Genomic DNA, 16,109 nt, shown 5'->3' on the forward strand with positions numbered 1-16,109 from the left:
AACCCTCATCTTATCTTATAGTTTCAGTATAAACTCATCCAAAAAATCTCCTTGCTCAGAGATCATCCCAAGCCCTTACATAGTAACAACATATTGAGCACAGAAGTAATGTCCTTCCTAACAGGTCTGTCAGCAGGTTTCATATCGTGATCTGAATGGAGTACTTGGAAACCTACATGTCATGGCTGCAACTCTGACAGAGCTATAAGGTCTACTCAGGTGATTTTTGCAAGGTATAGTGATAGGAAGAAACCAAATTGCATTTTTGCATGCCCTGGTTTCATTTTTCAGATAAGGCTTGTTAGAACTCAAGATGGTGCAGTAGTAACCCAGATATAGTTCCTTCTCACCCATCTCTCCTATAAGGCTATATTAAGAACCAGAAAGGGTCAGCATCCAGATAACCTCATCATTTTACTCTTCAAAAACTGTAATAAAGAGCTGCACAACTTCAAAAAGCATAGTGTATTTCAAGATAATTAAATGCTTCGACTGAGTATGCGAGACCTTATGTCAAACCATAGTACAAACCCAGAAGTTTTTATGAAGTATTATCAGTTATTATTGAAACAAATCCTAATGAATCCATGCTCTTGGCAGTGAGGTGTACAAGTGGAAGCATTTTAAAGTATCAACTTGTTTTTATACTCCTCTTTCAGTTGGACTTTCAGAAATTCTGTTCCATTGGTTGGGCAATTTGGTATCCTTGTATACAAGCCAAACATTTCCTCCCCATAAAGCTGCATTAAGCAAGCCAAATACCTGTAGGGTGGGGAAAAAAAAAGTGAGATTGAGTTTGTTGTGTTTGCCTTGCAAACCATGAACAGCCACAATTTTGGCACCCTTTTGGCTTGGAAAAGACATTTTGGCACTCTTTAGAGTATGACAAGCTATTTTAACAGACTTCTTTGGAGATCAGATAGTCGACTTTCTCTATCCTTTGCACAGAATTAGACAAATTCTTTTCAGTCACTCAGCACCTCCGCATATGCACTCCCTGAGCATATGATTAATTATTATTGGGACAATGAATAACAGCCAGAGCTTTGAAAAGCAGAATTCACTAGGAAGATCATACAATAAGCCTAATTTGCTCTGCTCTGAAGCATTCTTTCTCTGAACACGAGCTTTATATCATTGTATTACAAGGAACCTTGATTTGATGTGTAACAATTCTCACAGTTGATTAAAAAGGTGGGTTTGGCACCAAAATACAGCAGGAATCATAGTGTTTCTTCCTGACTTATATCAGTCAGCAAACCACTTGAGTGGCTCAGTAACATATTTTAAGGTGCTCTTGTCTACAGGCATAAATAATAGGGACTCAAATGTGTCTGAAAATGCTGCATCTAACAGCTCCAGAAATAGATCCTACAAGTCGATTATCTTGTTCCCTCAAAGAAACAAGTTTTCTTCTAAAGAAAAGAATTTGCTTGGTGTTTTACCACATTATTAATGGGCCTGAATGACTAATAACACATAAAGCAATTCTAACACAAAGCAATACATGTAATCAGTAGAACAGGACTCTCAGGTGCCATTTGTTATTTTCCAACACATTTATTGTACCCATATGGTGAAAGGCATACATACCACAGACAAGTTCAGAATTCCCATGCTGGTCACAGAAACAAAATTACATGTTGTTCCTGGTGCTTTACAAGCTTCAATTCCTGGAATAATGTTGGCCTCCGTGGACATTTTGATGTCAGCAAGTGCCTTTGCCCAAACAAAAGTACTGACCATCCACAAAATGGCTATCAAGACACTGATAGCCAAGTCCTACACATGAGAAGTATTTGTTAGTAGGTTAAAAAACACAGGAATATACATAGGAGCAAGGCAGAGACAGTATCAATTATATCCAAATTATCTGCATCAGTGCTAATGATCACAAGCAAGTTTAGTCATTAACAATGTTGCAATTACAGCACAATGTTGATGATCAGGTACAAAACCTTTGCATCTATCAAACATAAGCAATCTTATCCTTCATGAGAAATCTGTTTCTAAAAAATCAGATGCCTAATATTTACATTATAAAAATTTAAGTCAAAGTTCAGTAAAAGTGGGGGTGACAGGGGAGAAGGGGCAGGTGATTTAGATCTGGCCTGAGGTCACTGGATCCATTTCTGAGCACGTTCTGAAATTTCTCATTCTAGGCTTCGATATTTAAGGTGACTGAAATTCACAAGGTAACTACTTCCCTCTGCTAATTGCATCTGCACAGCAGGTGCTCTACACAGGGAAAATTCTCAGAGATTAACAGTAGAGGTCCCACCTATAAAACAATTGTATATTCAAACACATGATACAAAAGAAAAAAAAAGTTGTGGTGAAGACATTGTTCACCTGAGAAAGTGAAAATTCATTCCACTGTGCTTCAATAACTGCATAAGGTATAATGCCATAGAAGTCCAAGGCTTTGGGCCCCCTTTTCTGCTGGAGTGCTCTAGCAACTAGTCCGAGATACTTGTGCTCACACACCATGTAACTTTCAGAACTGCTGAATATCCACGAGTTATTCTTGCATTAGCAGTATTCCTCATCTCTTTGTGGTTTGAAAGTCAAAACATTAAAAATATCTTAGTATTACTTACAGTTAGTGGAAACTTGTTATTTTGCTGATACACATGGTTGTACCCAATATATACCACAAGGGCAGCAATGCAGTAGAGGAACACCAACGCCCCAAGTGTAACAAAGAACTGTGCAGAAGAGGAGAAGTTGCCCACAAGATGGACGTCAGTCCAAGTACCAGCACAGCCTTTTGGGTCTGGTGCACGAAATTCAACAGTATTCAACCTGCAAAGATTGTATCCTTCATGTAGTTAGAGTTTGTTATACAGTAGAAACTTCATACTGTCATGCTTCACAATAACAGTGCTTGAACATTCTGGTTGCATAAGTTTACTTTGTAAGATTATTTATATTTGTATAATGTAGCAGTTATACAACAAATATTTGTCAAGCTATCTGAAGATTGTTCCCTATCCCACATTGAGATCTACAGTAGTACCTTTAGGAGAAGGATCATAATCTTATTGAGTTGAACTAAGAAACCCGAATTTGGAAGCAGACTTAACAACATTATTTTAGACTGGCAATTAAACAAGGGGATCAAGACTTAAAAGGCACAGTTGCATTACAGCTAGAGGAAAATGCAAGCACAGAAGTTGAGTAAAACTCACGTGACTAGCAGTGACCACTCAGTAACTGGCACAAAATCATTTCAGATCCCCACTCTTCCCTCCGAATGCTGTTAACAATGTTGGGTTTTGTGGCCAAATTCTATACTTTCATAGTGGTTTTTGCTAGGTGGCTTCTGAATCCATTTCAATACTTATGTTGAGTAAACATATATGAAACACTGACCCTGTGCTTGTTACACTGGTGCAGCTGCAAGGGCAAAGAGGAAGCTTCGTCCTCCTGCTCCATAACAGGAGCTTGTCTATACAAGAGCACTGCAGTGACACCGAAGTATTTAGTTTTTCTGTGCCCAACACCCTCAGAAAGCTGATGGTGGAATAAACTGAGAAGTATGTATTTTCCTTTCAGTCTTTGCAAAATTGTAGGATAATGGCACATCCAAAATAATCTTATCTAGGCTTTCAAAGTAGCTACAAACTGATGAAGAATTGGGTTGTTAAAATTAATTGTATTTTTTTGCCTACTAATTACTTTCTGTAGCATTCATGCACTGCTAGACTAAAGCTTAAGGTAGAGAGATACAAAGCAGTAACACAGCCTATTGCCATTTCTACCTGCTTCTTTCCATAAAGCACGAACAACTACAGTGCTTTGAACAATTGCAACTAAATATTTATTTATTGCTCCTACAAAGCAAGCCAGAAGTTTCACATCTTCATTTAGATATATACAATAAGTACATAATCATAAGGAGACAGATGGGGAAAAAGAGAATAATAAATAATCACTGAGTGACCACCGCAGAGCTAATGCTCACCTGAATGGATAAGCAAAAGCAGCTGTAACTGTTTTGTTTACCACACCTTTGCAGGAAACTAGAAGGGTAGTTTCACCTCGAAAGCCTCCACATGTGGCAAGAGCAAAAATGGCAAAGATCTATAGGAATTGATACGCAGACACATTAGTGCACATCACTTAAGCTCAAAGGAAACAAACTCTGCATTCAGCTGAAACAGCTAAAGATGACAAGAAATAAGCTAGTAAAGCTCAAATATGAAGTGATATCAAGAAGTAAAGAGAATTTTGAGCTTCTGTAACCCAAAACCATGAGCAACACTGCTAACTAAAGCCCATTTGAAAGCACTTTGTGTTTATTTTTAGTCGTACAGAAAAAGTCTTTTGTCTGGGTTTTTGGTTTTGTTTCTTTTTTAAATGCTAACAGCCAGCACAGTATTTCTTGCAGTTGATCAGGGAAATACTTTTATAAGTCTCAGATATCCACAACTGTAAGTTAGAGTAACCAGAAGGTACATGCTCAGAGTATCACACATCAACTTAACTCTGTAAGTAGCTCTCATTTTCCCTTTGGTCACTGTCCAAACACTAAACCCCTGATCATGAGAACATGCAACACACAGCACTATAAGGTACTATAACACACTTCTAATTAACATATTGAGTTTATGTATCTGCAGAAGTGTTTTCTTCACCGCCAACCAGAGGGCTTGGCTGACAAACAGCCTTGTGTTGGACACTCACTACCAGCAACTGGGGATAGAGAGGTGGCAGCCCATTAGCTCACACCTCTTCAGCTCTACCCAGCTCAGGCACAGGAGCAAAGCCAGGCCTGGGGAAGGAGAGGAAACAGCCCCACTCACCCACTCAAGGACCTTAACGAAGCCCAGAGCCTCCAGGAACATGCTGAAGTCCGCTCTCAAGCCAGCCATCCTGGGAGAGACAAGCAGAAACCAAGACTAACACCTCCCCACTCTATAGCAGCCTCGGCAGCACCTCTTTATAAGGGCACCTCATGCCCTTGCCACACCCCCTCACCTGGCAATGGGGATGAACCCACCCACAGATCCCTCAGCTGGGGCTTTTCAGCCTCAGACCTCTCTGTGGGCTGGGGAAGTGGTGCAGTGACTGTCACAAGGGGGAACAGCAATTGGCCATTTTGTGCAGTGAGTAAGTAGTGACTTCTTCCCCTTCCCCATCCCCTTCCCCATCCCCTTCCCCCCCACACACTTTGGACAATCATATGTACCATACTTTGAGCTTGATGATTTGATGGCAAACAAGGCAGGGGCACTTGACAATTCATATGTTTGCCAAAATCTCATCAACTACTTTTTTAATTTGTGTTGCGATTTGATTGTGACTGTGCTTTCTTGCTGATGTGTTAATCACCAGTAAAAGTGAAGAGCTAGAACTCATGCTGAAGAAGGGCTATGAGAGAGGCTGCCCTCTGCCCTCCTCCCTGGTCAGAGAGCCAAGGTAACCATGGGCACAGCACTCACTGCTGCAATTTCCTGGCTCAGCTTCAAAATCTTTTAGAAGCTTCTTCAGGGATTGCTGGGGGACTCCAGGGAACCTTCTGAGGAACATCAGGGGGTCTGGTGATGCTCTAAGGAAGGGGTGGCTAAGGAAAGCTGTGGCTGCTCCTGGTAGAATCTACCTGATCTGACAGCTTGTAGGAAGATCTGTGAGCAGACCCTGGCCAAAGGGTGCTGGGAGGATTCATCCCAGCTGAGCCCCGTTATTGCCACCAGGCAGCCTTGCAGCAGGTGCCAAGGAGATGCCAATGGAAGAGCTGGCTTGGAGTGCAGCTCCTGGGTGCAGTTAGTGGGTGCAGCAGCTGGTGCTGAAGGGGACCAGCAGCCTCCATGGAGCAGCAGATGTGTGCTCAGCTGTGGTGGTGATGTGCTGCGGGTCACGGGGCTCAGCTCTCCCTGGTGCATCAGAACTTTGGCTCAAACTAAACTGCTGAGGGCTGGTGCAGCTCTTCAGTCTCAGGGCTGACAAGCTGAGGTGTTTTATGGACCTGTTACTGATAGGTAAGGAAGGACTGGTCAGAACTATGGAGACTGGGGTCAACTTCGACTGAGCTTGCTCTGCGATGGATGTTACTACTGTGAATAAGTCTTGGGAGGCCAGCCAAAGGTGGGAATACATGAGGAAGCTTCCCAGCTGGGGACTACATGTGAGAACAATAGCAAAGAGTCAGTGTTTCAGCTGGCCTGAGGCTGCACTTGCAAAACATTGGCAAGAGGGTCTGATATTCTCACACAGTTCAAGGAGGATTTTTGACCCTAGCTTTCTGTACAATGACCAAAAGAGGTGCTGACATCTGCCTCCTGCCATGGGATCCTGGAGGTAGTCCAAGCTAGAGCTGTGGAAAGGAGGCCTCTTTCCTTTCTTTCACTGCTTTGTTATACAGTACATGAATCTCACAAAAAATCCCCCCCGATCCAGAGAAGCAACGCTGAGGGTTCAAGCTACCTTGGTTAGCTTAGCTGCCTGGATAGCCAGAGCCTATAAGGAGTAAAACAGGAATACAAAAACAGGGACAGATGAAAATGAAATATCTCTCTGCTTATCTTCTCCACCTCCTTCATGTTGAAGAAAATCTGTTCCATATATAAGTGGCATATAAAATCTTAATTCAGCCTAAATCAACCAAGCAACTCCCTGCCCTTTCATCCAGTATACCTCTGTAATTTTTTTCTCTTCCTTCCCTCTTCCCCATATTCTACTTACATCCTACAAGCAATGTATCTCCCTAAAAATACATATAGACCCTGGTTTGATTACTCTCCTTTTCCACTTGTCAGTTAGTTAAAACCATTTAATTATTTAAGGCATTCTTAAAAAATGCTCTCAGTCCTGATTTATATGTTTTTTCTCTCTCAAGTCTTTTCACATCTCCAATATGGATGTACTCTGAACTATATACAGTGTTCTAGCTGTGGGCTTATTAATTCAAAATTTGAAAGACTGTTAATTTTTCACTCCATATAACTTATCTGTCTACCGAGGTTAAAAGTATTTTGGAACATTTTTTATAGTGGATTGCATTCCAAGGTGATATCAAACATTAAAATACAGGTAATCCTTCCTGAGAGCTAATTTCATAATCTGAAACAAATTATGGATCAATCTCTGCAAGGAAGAGTTTAAGCAGGAAGACTGTATACTGTTTAGGAGCACCAAAAAAGCCTATTACAGAAAAAGAGAATTATTTTGATTGAAAAATCAGCTTGGCTTAGAGGACAGAAGTATACAAAATAGAGAACAAATGAGAGAAAGGAGAAGCTGATAATAATATAAATTGCAGAAGAGTGATAAGAAGAAAAGTGATAAGAAAGCAAGTGGATCAAGGGACCAGTATATGGACTACAGGCTTGCAGACAACAGCTATGTATTTTTGAAACACAGGAGAACAAGAAGAGCTTATATCGAAGTGAGCAGACAGAAATGATGGAATCACCTTAAAAAAAAAAAAAGGAGAGAGAGAGAAAATAAGGCAGGAACAGCCAATATTGTATTCTGTATTTGGGAAAAAGCAGGACAGTATTAATATGCTAATCATGTAATAAATCCTTTCCACTCCACCATGCCTCAGGGGAGTGCTGAGTCACATCTGCTAAAGCTTCTATATCAGTTGTCAATACCCAGCAACCCCCGCTTGGACAGGGCTGATAAAGGAGCTCTCTAAATATGAACAATGATTGCTGGTCATCTAGGAAACACTGGTTAAGATCCAGATGTCTGAATGCTAAGGCAATATAGGCCTATCCATTTATCTCTATTCCTAAGAAAAGAGATGGAGTGACTGATGCAGAACCCTCTTGATAGAGAATTAAATTAGAACAATACAGTTAATGTCAAGCTACACAGTCGTTTGGGAGTCAGGTTTTGCTGATTAGCTGATGCTTAAGCTGATCAAAAGGCTGGGTTGATAATAGTTGACACTGTAACATAATTCCAGGTTCTGGGAGCTTTTGTTGGATATTTGATGACTCTGAGAGGATATAAAACTGATGTAAACACTGATTTAATTAGAAAGTAGGTACCTGATTGCTCTTTAACTGAAAATCAATATTATTAGTGAAAAAAACCCCTGTTTCTCAATATACCAGGTCCAATCCTCTGGAAAATAAAAAAAGACAAAGGTGTTTATATTGCTGGTCTCATGGTGTCTGACAAGGCTGTGGAAGAGGCCTGTGGGATTCCTGGCTGCCCCAGAGACCTGTCTGCAACAGAGACAGCAAAGTGGTTGTGCCCCTGCGTGAGGAGTGAGTGAGCTTCCCCTGGAGCACCGTGCAAGTCTCATTTACTAATGCTTGTGGAAGATTAATTCAAACTATCTGGATGATTAAGGGTCACAGAGAGCCCATTTTCTAAGAGTGAAAGAACTTGGGTGGTTCAGCAAAATGAAGGGTAACTGCAGGTATTACTGCTGGCTTGGAGTTCACAAGGGAGTAGACATAGAGAAGGCAGAAATTTGTGCTAAAAGGCAGATTTACCAAAGGGATCACTGCATGCAATCAAGGAATATAATTAAAATTGAACATGAAGTGTGAGTATGAGATTCTGGAAATATGTTCCAACAGAAGGTAAACACTGAAAGAAAATTGTTTTAGAAGGAGTTCAGAATATGTTGCTTGTGATAGCAGTGGAAAAAGACTGATGGCTCACGATGTTCTCAGCCCATCCAATCCCCTATGCAATCCAAACAAGGATTAATTCAGGGAAGTTCTGAACTCTGTGTTTATAGATAAAGCAAGAGTAGGTGATTAAATTAATATTTATCTGGCAGGGGAGGCACCATTGCACAGGACTGCTCTGTCCACAATGCTGTCTATTTGGCAGGTCTGGAAACTTCAGGTGGAGAAAGTGCTTTTCTTCCTCCCATCTTAAATAAATCTTACATGCCACATAACTCTCTACAGGTAGTTTCTGGTGATGTAATGGGCTGCATTTTGTTAGCTGTTTGTCTGTGTTCTAGTATCTAAATAATTTTATTTGCTTGTGCACTCTGATGTTTTAAATCTTTCCTCTCTAGACCTGCGAACATATTTACTGTTCCATTTATTTCTCATTGGCTCTCTAATAAAAACACAAAGTTACATTGTTCCTTTTCCCTGACTTTTGTAGTACCCCTTTGCCTTTTCTCCAAGACTTTGGAAATCACTGTTTAGTGTGTTTGATCTTTGCTAAAAGTCCTTGAGATATATTTCACTGTATGTGCCATTTGCCTCTCCTATCCAAGCAGGTTTTAAGTTCTGTAGTTAATACAAGTTAGATTTTCTGAGATACTGTATCAATTTTTTTAAAAGACCCAAATTCTAGGTATTTTACGCTGCCTTTATTTAGTTTACTCACAGCAGCTTAGTTAATTCTGACCTATTATGGTGCTTATTAGTACCCTTGCTGCCTTGAAGTTTAATTTTCTACTACTGCATGTGTAAAAATTCTTGTTATTCTCCTTAGTTCCTGGGGAAGCCACTGAAGGGCAGGTAATCATGTTCCCTACCCTCCACATTTCTGTGTGCATTTCCAAAGGGCAAGAGAGAAAGAAGCCCTTCTCAGTGAGGCAGTAACTCCTATGGAGGATGTTTCAGAGCAAAAGTTTCCTGTAGCTGCTCTTGACTCCCAGGCAGTGTGATTTCCATAGGGGATCACAATTTACAGATGAATCCTGTGGCTTAATTTTCATAGTTCATTACTCTGTAGGTGTTAACTAGGTACTATGGGACCTCCCCTGTACAGGATGCTGGGGTGTACTTTGTTCTCTGAGTACACTTTGGAAAGTAATTGCTGAAGACAGAGTTTTGGAGGATAACAATTAACTCTAAAAGACAAAGAATATGATGTATGCAGTTGGAAAAAAATTTGTAAATTGCTCTGCAGAGTTATGAATCTTCAGGCAGAATTGATTCAGTTGCTTATTGGAAGGGTTTATCTGGGCATGCTGGGTGGCTGCAGGACTGTGCAGAGTCCTGTTCTACCATCTAGTGGCGTATTGGGACAGTGCACAAGGTAGAAATTGCCCATTTTCACGATGAGGTTATTATTAATTTAATAAATTATTATTAATTTGCGTTTGTCATTTCTGAAAGCCAACAGAATTTCTTAGATGAAGCGAAGCCATTAAGAACGGCTGATTTGAAGTGGAAAATAGGTGGAAAGGGGCTAGAAGATATTCTCTGCTGCAGCCAGAGCACTTAAGGTTGGTGTGGGTTGTCAGTAGTATCTCTGAATATACACTAATCTCACTGTGTTTAGTACTGCATGTGATCTGTACCTTACAGCAAAGCACACCTCTGTAATGCTATTATTAATTTACTTTTTGATGAATCTAGAAATCAGAAAAGCCCTTCCCTTTTCCCTCTCTTCATTTTTTTTGACAGTAATCTCTGAGAATTAATCTAGTAAATTCAGTTTTGAACATATCATGCTACTTCAGGCAATATCTGTCCATCACACATCAGCCTACTGCTGGGTTTTCTGGTGGTTTACGTGCTGCTTGGTTGGCACTGACAATTAAATAAACATGCTCCATCCATGGCTCCGCTGTTCTCTGCAGGAGGTTATACTGTCACACGTCTGAACTGATCAGGATGAAAAATAAACCCGTAAGTAGAATTTTTTGTACCAAATGGATGTGAAAAAAGCTTGTGCAGGCACAAAGCAAGAGGTGGTTTGAAGCAACATCTCAGGAGTGTCCAAACACAAAGAGGAGAATTTTGCTCCCAGCAGAAAATGCAGGGTAGGACAAAATCCCTTGGGAGTTCCCAAATGTGCCAAATCAGACTCCTGAACTGGACTCAGGGTCAGCTCAGGGCCTGTAGAATACTGACTCTCAGCATTAAAGAAGTTTTAAAATGTGTCCATTTATTTGCTGGATGATTAAAACGCAGCATCCACTCTACATGCTGCTATAAAATTGTTTGTGTTTTTAACCAAATCTCATTAGAAGTTTATGTATAATTAATTATACAATTGAGCTGAATGCATTACTTCTCTTTTCCTTCTTTATTTTTCTTGAAGGTTCCAGATTTCCCAACTGTTGACAAAGGATGTGTTAATGACATCATTATGAAGTTCTGTTGTTTACTGTTTTCTTCAACAAGTAGTAATTTTATTGACTTTGGCAGAGAGATTGGTGTTTTGCATGATTTCAATAGATTTTGTGACACAGAGGCATAATATAAACCAAGATGTTCCAGAATAAACAGGACTATTACTACCAGATGGAAATAGTCATGAAGCATTATTGGACTTGAAAAAACAAAAACATTTTAGGAAAAACATTTTAGGAGTCAGCCTAATCATTCTGAAAACAATATCTAAGTCTAAAGTACTGCTTTTGGAGAAAACAACGGGAGATATAAATAGTAATTATTTCAGATCTTGCTACTTTATTGTCTATGCACATATTTTGAATACATGAGACTTTAAAAGACTTGCCAACACACTTGAGTTAGTGTTGTAATTTGAATCTGAAATGAGATATTTCTGATTATAACAGAAATCAAGGCAGCTAAAACTCAGAAGATATTCTGGCAGCAAACTTATTGAACTTAGAGACAAGAAATGTTGGCTGACCTTATTTGTAGAGGTGGTCAAATGATTAATTGTGATTTTCAGATGAATTCTAAATTTATCCTGGTAACAATACCTTATGCAATCAGTGGATAATAAGCCCTGGCAAATGGCAGGTTTATAACTCAAATCCGGGTCATGGACATCAGGCTGCAAAATAAAAATTAATCTATTCAACAGTACAAATATTTCTCATTCTAAATGGTGAGAAAGGAAGTCTGTGTACTTGGGTGGAATAACTGGACGCGAATACAGATGGTCAAGCAGGTAATATTTGTCTGCCAAACAAGACACAATAGATATTCTTAGAGAATCTGTTAAGAATTTGAAAACAAATAAATGCACTGGGTAGGTGATATATTTTAGATCAAAAATTGCAAAAATATATACAGATTAAATATAGTGAAAGGAAAGTGAAATCTCAAATGGAGGGCACAAGCAAATTAAAGTGTTGCTATGTATTTAATTCAGTTATTATCTGACAGGATTAAATTCTTTAGAAAACAAAACACAAACTAAACAGGTCTCAAGCAGCCTACATAAATAAAAAAGACTTTCTTAATGTCATTAAATGCAAATACTACTCAGTTAAAAAAAAAAAAATCATAAATCCTTAGTCCAAAAGTTCATAGTCTCCCAATTGCAAGGGCGAGGTCTCTTTTTGGTGAAAGTCAAGGGTTTGTCCAAGTTCATCTTCACACAGAAAAAGCAAACCGTACTCTTGGCACTGTAATTTAGTAGCTACATGTTTAACATCTTTCCTCAGGACTGCTTCAGCACTTGACACTTAGTAGAAACAAACTGAGTAGGTGCACAGTGACACCCCTGGCTTTTGCTTGTTGCTTCTAATCAGGGAAAAAACTGAAGCACTACTCATACCTTTGAGACACACTATGGGCTTCAACAGGAGCATGACTTTCAGCAGGGAAACTGAGCAAACGAGGATGCTAGTTGAGAAAAAAAATATTGTAATGTTGGCAAATTATCCTAGGAAAACAATATCACAGGGAAACCAGAAGAAAAAAAATCTCCTAAATGCAACCTGACAAGTCCAGACTTTCAAGTACTTGAACTGTAAAAAGCTGGCCCTCACAGAATGATTTTTAGAAATCAGGTAGAAGATTTTCTTTAAGACTTTTTTCAGTTTAATTTTTAAAAAAATTTCTTAACTTTCCAGACCTTATCAATGTGTTGAGCGGCAATATGGACACAGTGTAAAATATAATATAAAATGCTGCAGAAAACCTTAGTTTCCACAGCTTCAGCAAATGAAATGTGTCTGGGGATCTTCCTGGACTCCGAGCCAGCTCACATGGGGCTATCTGACTTTCTGCTCAAAAAGCCCCAGCCTCCAAACCCTGGTGGCTGTATGACCTGGTTGTAACCATCTCTGGACTACCCTCATTCCTGAACTGTGCCTGGGAATTATCTGGGAGCATGTCCATGTGTCCAATTCCTGCCCTGGAGTGCTTCATCAGTTTGCTGACTGACAGTGGTCCAGGGCAGGTGGCTCTCCTTGCCACTCCTGAATTTTTCTCGTTTTGAAGCAGCATTTTTGTGGGAGGGCTGGAACACCTGTAGAGAGAGAAGTTGCCTGGGATTTCCTTCTCATTCCCTCTTGAAGAGACTCTCATCGCTCTCTCACCTCTCCAGGCGCTCAACTGCTGGTGTCAGTGCTTGCAAGCCTAGTTTCTTCCTTCCACCATCTCCTCCTTCCTTCATACCGCCTCCATTTTTCACAGGTCTCTCTCATGTTAATCAATCCGGGGGGGAATTTTTCCAGCCTCCTGTGATGGGAGATAGAAGGCAGCAGGAGGCTGGCAAGAAGCCAGGCAGGCAGGGGAATAATAACAATGCTGCCTTTTATGCTCCAAATCCATTTTACTGTAAGCATCCTGCTGTACAAGCCGTTTCATGAGCCATTCATCATATTCACAAATAAGCCCTTTACTTGGAGAAAATTTTGAAGAACAGAAAGCTCAGAAGGAAATTCTATGCTGCCTGATTATGTAGTCACTCTGGTATCCTTTACATGTCCCGATGCCGCTGTCATTGCCCTAAGTCCTTCAGCAAATTCCCGCAGGTCGGTAGCACACGGCTGGTGGGTCGTGCCTCACCTGAGCAGAGCCCCGCGCAGCCCCGGTTCTGCCGCGCCGTGAGAGGCACCCGCTGTGCCCCCGCCTGTGGGAACGGGTGATTTAAAACAACCAAACCCAGGAGTCGGTTCTAGGAGCTAACACAGCTCGTGTTTCAGCGCTGGAAATGCTGTGTTTTGACTAGCTTCCTGGGGATTTTTCCAGTGGCTGGTTTAATCAGTCCTGCTGGCAGTCTGTCAGCCCCAGGCAGCGTTTCGGTACATAAAGCTGCAACAACCTCTGAGGGGCACAGGCAGCAAGCTGCGAGGCTGTCCCAGCTTGGTTGGTTCTGTAAAGGCATAAATCCACCTGTATTTCCTCCCTTCTGCGCTGAGCATGCACCAAATTCTTGGCTATACATAGTGCCTAAAAATTCTAGCTTCCCTGTGCTTTCCTGTTAACACCCAAAACAGACGATTTGGGGTTTTTTGGAGCTCCCTCCAACAGGTATATATAGGCTTGGCCCATAACACATGCATACATAATCTACATTAAGATATGAATTCCAAGCATCTGATTAAAAGGCATATTGTTAATGGAAGGCAGAATTTAGTCCCTAAGTGTTTTGACAAAACCTTCTGTAAGATGGAGCTTTATTCAATTTTTTCATTAAGTTGCTATAAATCAAGAATAAATCCCTGAAAGTCATATTCCAAAAATGGATGCCATTGAGCATGTCCTGTGGAAATAAATAGTTTTAATGGAAGTATTTGGCTTCAGTGCAAAAGCATGAAGACAGAAATCAACTCAAACGAGAGCAGTTGTACACAGAGGTGTGTTCTCATGTGGGAATATTCCACTCTTCTCTGTACATGTAAGATGAGGTTCTCACCTGGACACATAGTATCAAAACTGGATATAAATAAGAAGTTTTACCATGAAGACGGTGAAACAGTGGAACAGGTTGCCCAGTGTTCAAGGTCAGGTTGGATGGGCTTTGAGCAACCTGGTCTAGTGAAAGATGTCCCTGCTCACGGCAGGGAGCTTTGATTAGATGATTTTTAATGGTTTCCTCCAACCGAAACCATTCTTTGATCCTGTGAAAAATTATGATCTCTCTAAGTTCCACAGATTCATTCTTTCCCAACAGCTTTTCTCTGGATGAGGAATTTTGACAGTAATGAGATTCATCAAGTTGTAAAAAATATCTCCTTCTTTTCCACAATACCATGGGCAAATGGACTCCCTCACCAAATCCTGTGTGTCACAACTCATTTGAGGCTGGGACAAAAACTTCCATACTTTTCGGTATCTTTCTCCTGGTTTTGGGCACTGCCAGAGAGTATGGACATACATGTACAGTATAAATTTAAAATTCCCCACACCACACCGGTGACACTCTTCTTCACGTGCTCACAGTAGACTAATTACTTAGTAACTTTCTTTTTAGCCTCATTTTTCAAATGCCTATTGCCAAGTGAGAAGGGTTTAATGGCTTGGCACAAGATTCGAGGGGTGCTGTAGATGTCCCTGTTGAACTGCGATTGAATGTCAACAAGCCATTAGCCGAGATTGCTTATTCCATGCTGAACACTTTACTTCCACTTAACCTGTTCCATTACAAATAAACGCCGGCTTCTGACGGCAGGGGGACAGTCCTCGCTCCAGACCCGCTCTGACGTGCAGCTCGGCAGCTGTCGGGATGGATCTTCGGGCAATGCCTGGCTCATGCCCAGCCCTCCTGGCTGGGAAGGCGGCCGTGGGCTGACACGTGTCCGGGGCCAGCCGGCAGCGCCGCCCGGATGGCTCAGACACGGCAGCGTCCTTTCACACTCAAAAGACCCTGGCGTGCCTCCGTCCAAAGGGCTCTGCATATTTGGCAGTCGGCCTGCTTGTGATTTTCCAGTGGCACGTGTTCAGCAACGTCTGCCGTCAGCTTTGGCAGATGCAAGGAAAGCGTTTTGTAAACCTGGAAAATTCCCAGTATTCACACTCCGTCTGACTGGTTAACAGCATCCTCCTCCAATGGCAGCTCTGGACTGAGAGGCATCAAAGAGCACAGAGCCTTAGAAAGGAAGGAAGCAGGGCAGGGAGAGAAGAAAAACAAAAAAAGCAAAGAGCAATTTTTTCACTCTTCAAGAATTTAATTATATTATTTCTTATTCCAAGTATTCAAAATTTAACAGTTGGTCCTCAAAACTGTGCTGTTTTTAAGCCATGCAGTTAAATTAAAAATCAGTCTCTTGATGCAGCTGAGATTCCTTTTATTTGTCCTCTGATCCTTTGCCTTTTGGAGGTGACATTTGCCAGCTTTTCTCTGCAGTCTCAAAGACTAGAAACATACTCTTCATTGTCATGAAAGCTGAGACCCTCACATAATCATATGACTTCAGAAGCTGGAGACAGAAGTACATCGTGTTCCACGGGACCTGCCATCAGAATGCTGGCAACACTGCAAAACTTCCCTGGAGAGCTCATCCTGCCGTGCTTAATGTC

General features: G+C 41.0%; 1 protein-coding gene across 1 annotated transcript; it reads right to left on the reverse strand.

Moving 5' to 3' along the window:
* Positions 1-350: 350 nt before the first annotated feature.
* Positions 351-13,679, reverse strand: SYPL1 (synaptophysin like 1). The gene is made up of 6 exons (XM_032688427.1): positions 13,184-13,679; positions 4,809-4,878; positions 3,968-4,086; positions 2,601-2,805; positions 1,594-1,782; positions 351-762 (listed from the first exon to the last, which is right to left on the reverse strand). Exons 1-6 carry the CDS (start codon positions 13,258-13,260, stop codon positions 643-645), a joined length of 780 nt encoding a protein of 259 aa, XP_032544318.1. The 5' UTR covers positions 13,261-13,679; the 3' UTR covers positions 351-642.
* Positions 13,680-16,109: the final 2,430 nt, after the last annotated feature.

Source organism: Chiroxiphia lanceolata, chromosome 5 (assembly GCF_009829145.1).
Source record: "Chiroxiphia lanceolata isolate bChiLan1 chromosome 5, bChiLan1.pri, whole genome shotgun sequence".
Lineage (NCBI taxonomy): Eukaryota > Metazoa > Chordata > Aves > Passeriformes > Pipridae > Chiroxiphia > Chiroxiphia lanceolata.

What these genes read in the sequence shown, in the direction of transcription:
- SYPL1 (XM_032688427.1), bottom strand. Translation starts at nt 13,260, where the DNA reads ATGAAGGAAGGAGGAGATGGTGGAAGGAAGAAACTAGGCTTGCAAGCA. An exon ending in ATAACAAGTTTCCACTAACT is followed by an intron (nt 1,783 to 2,600) that starts GTAAGTAATACT and finishes TCTCATGTGTAG; the next exon opens with GACTTGGCTATCAGTGTCTT. An exon ending in GAATTCTGAACTTGTCTGTG is followed by an intron (nt 763 to 1,593) that starts GTATGTATGCCT and finishes CCCACCCTACAG; the next exon opens with GTATTTGGCTTGCTTAATGC.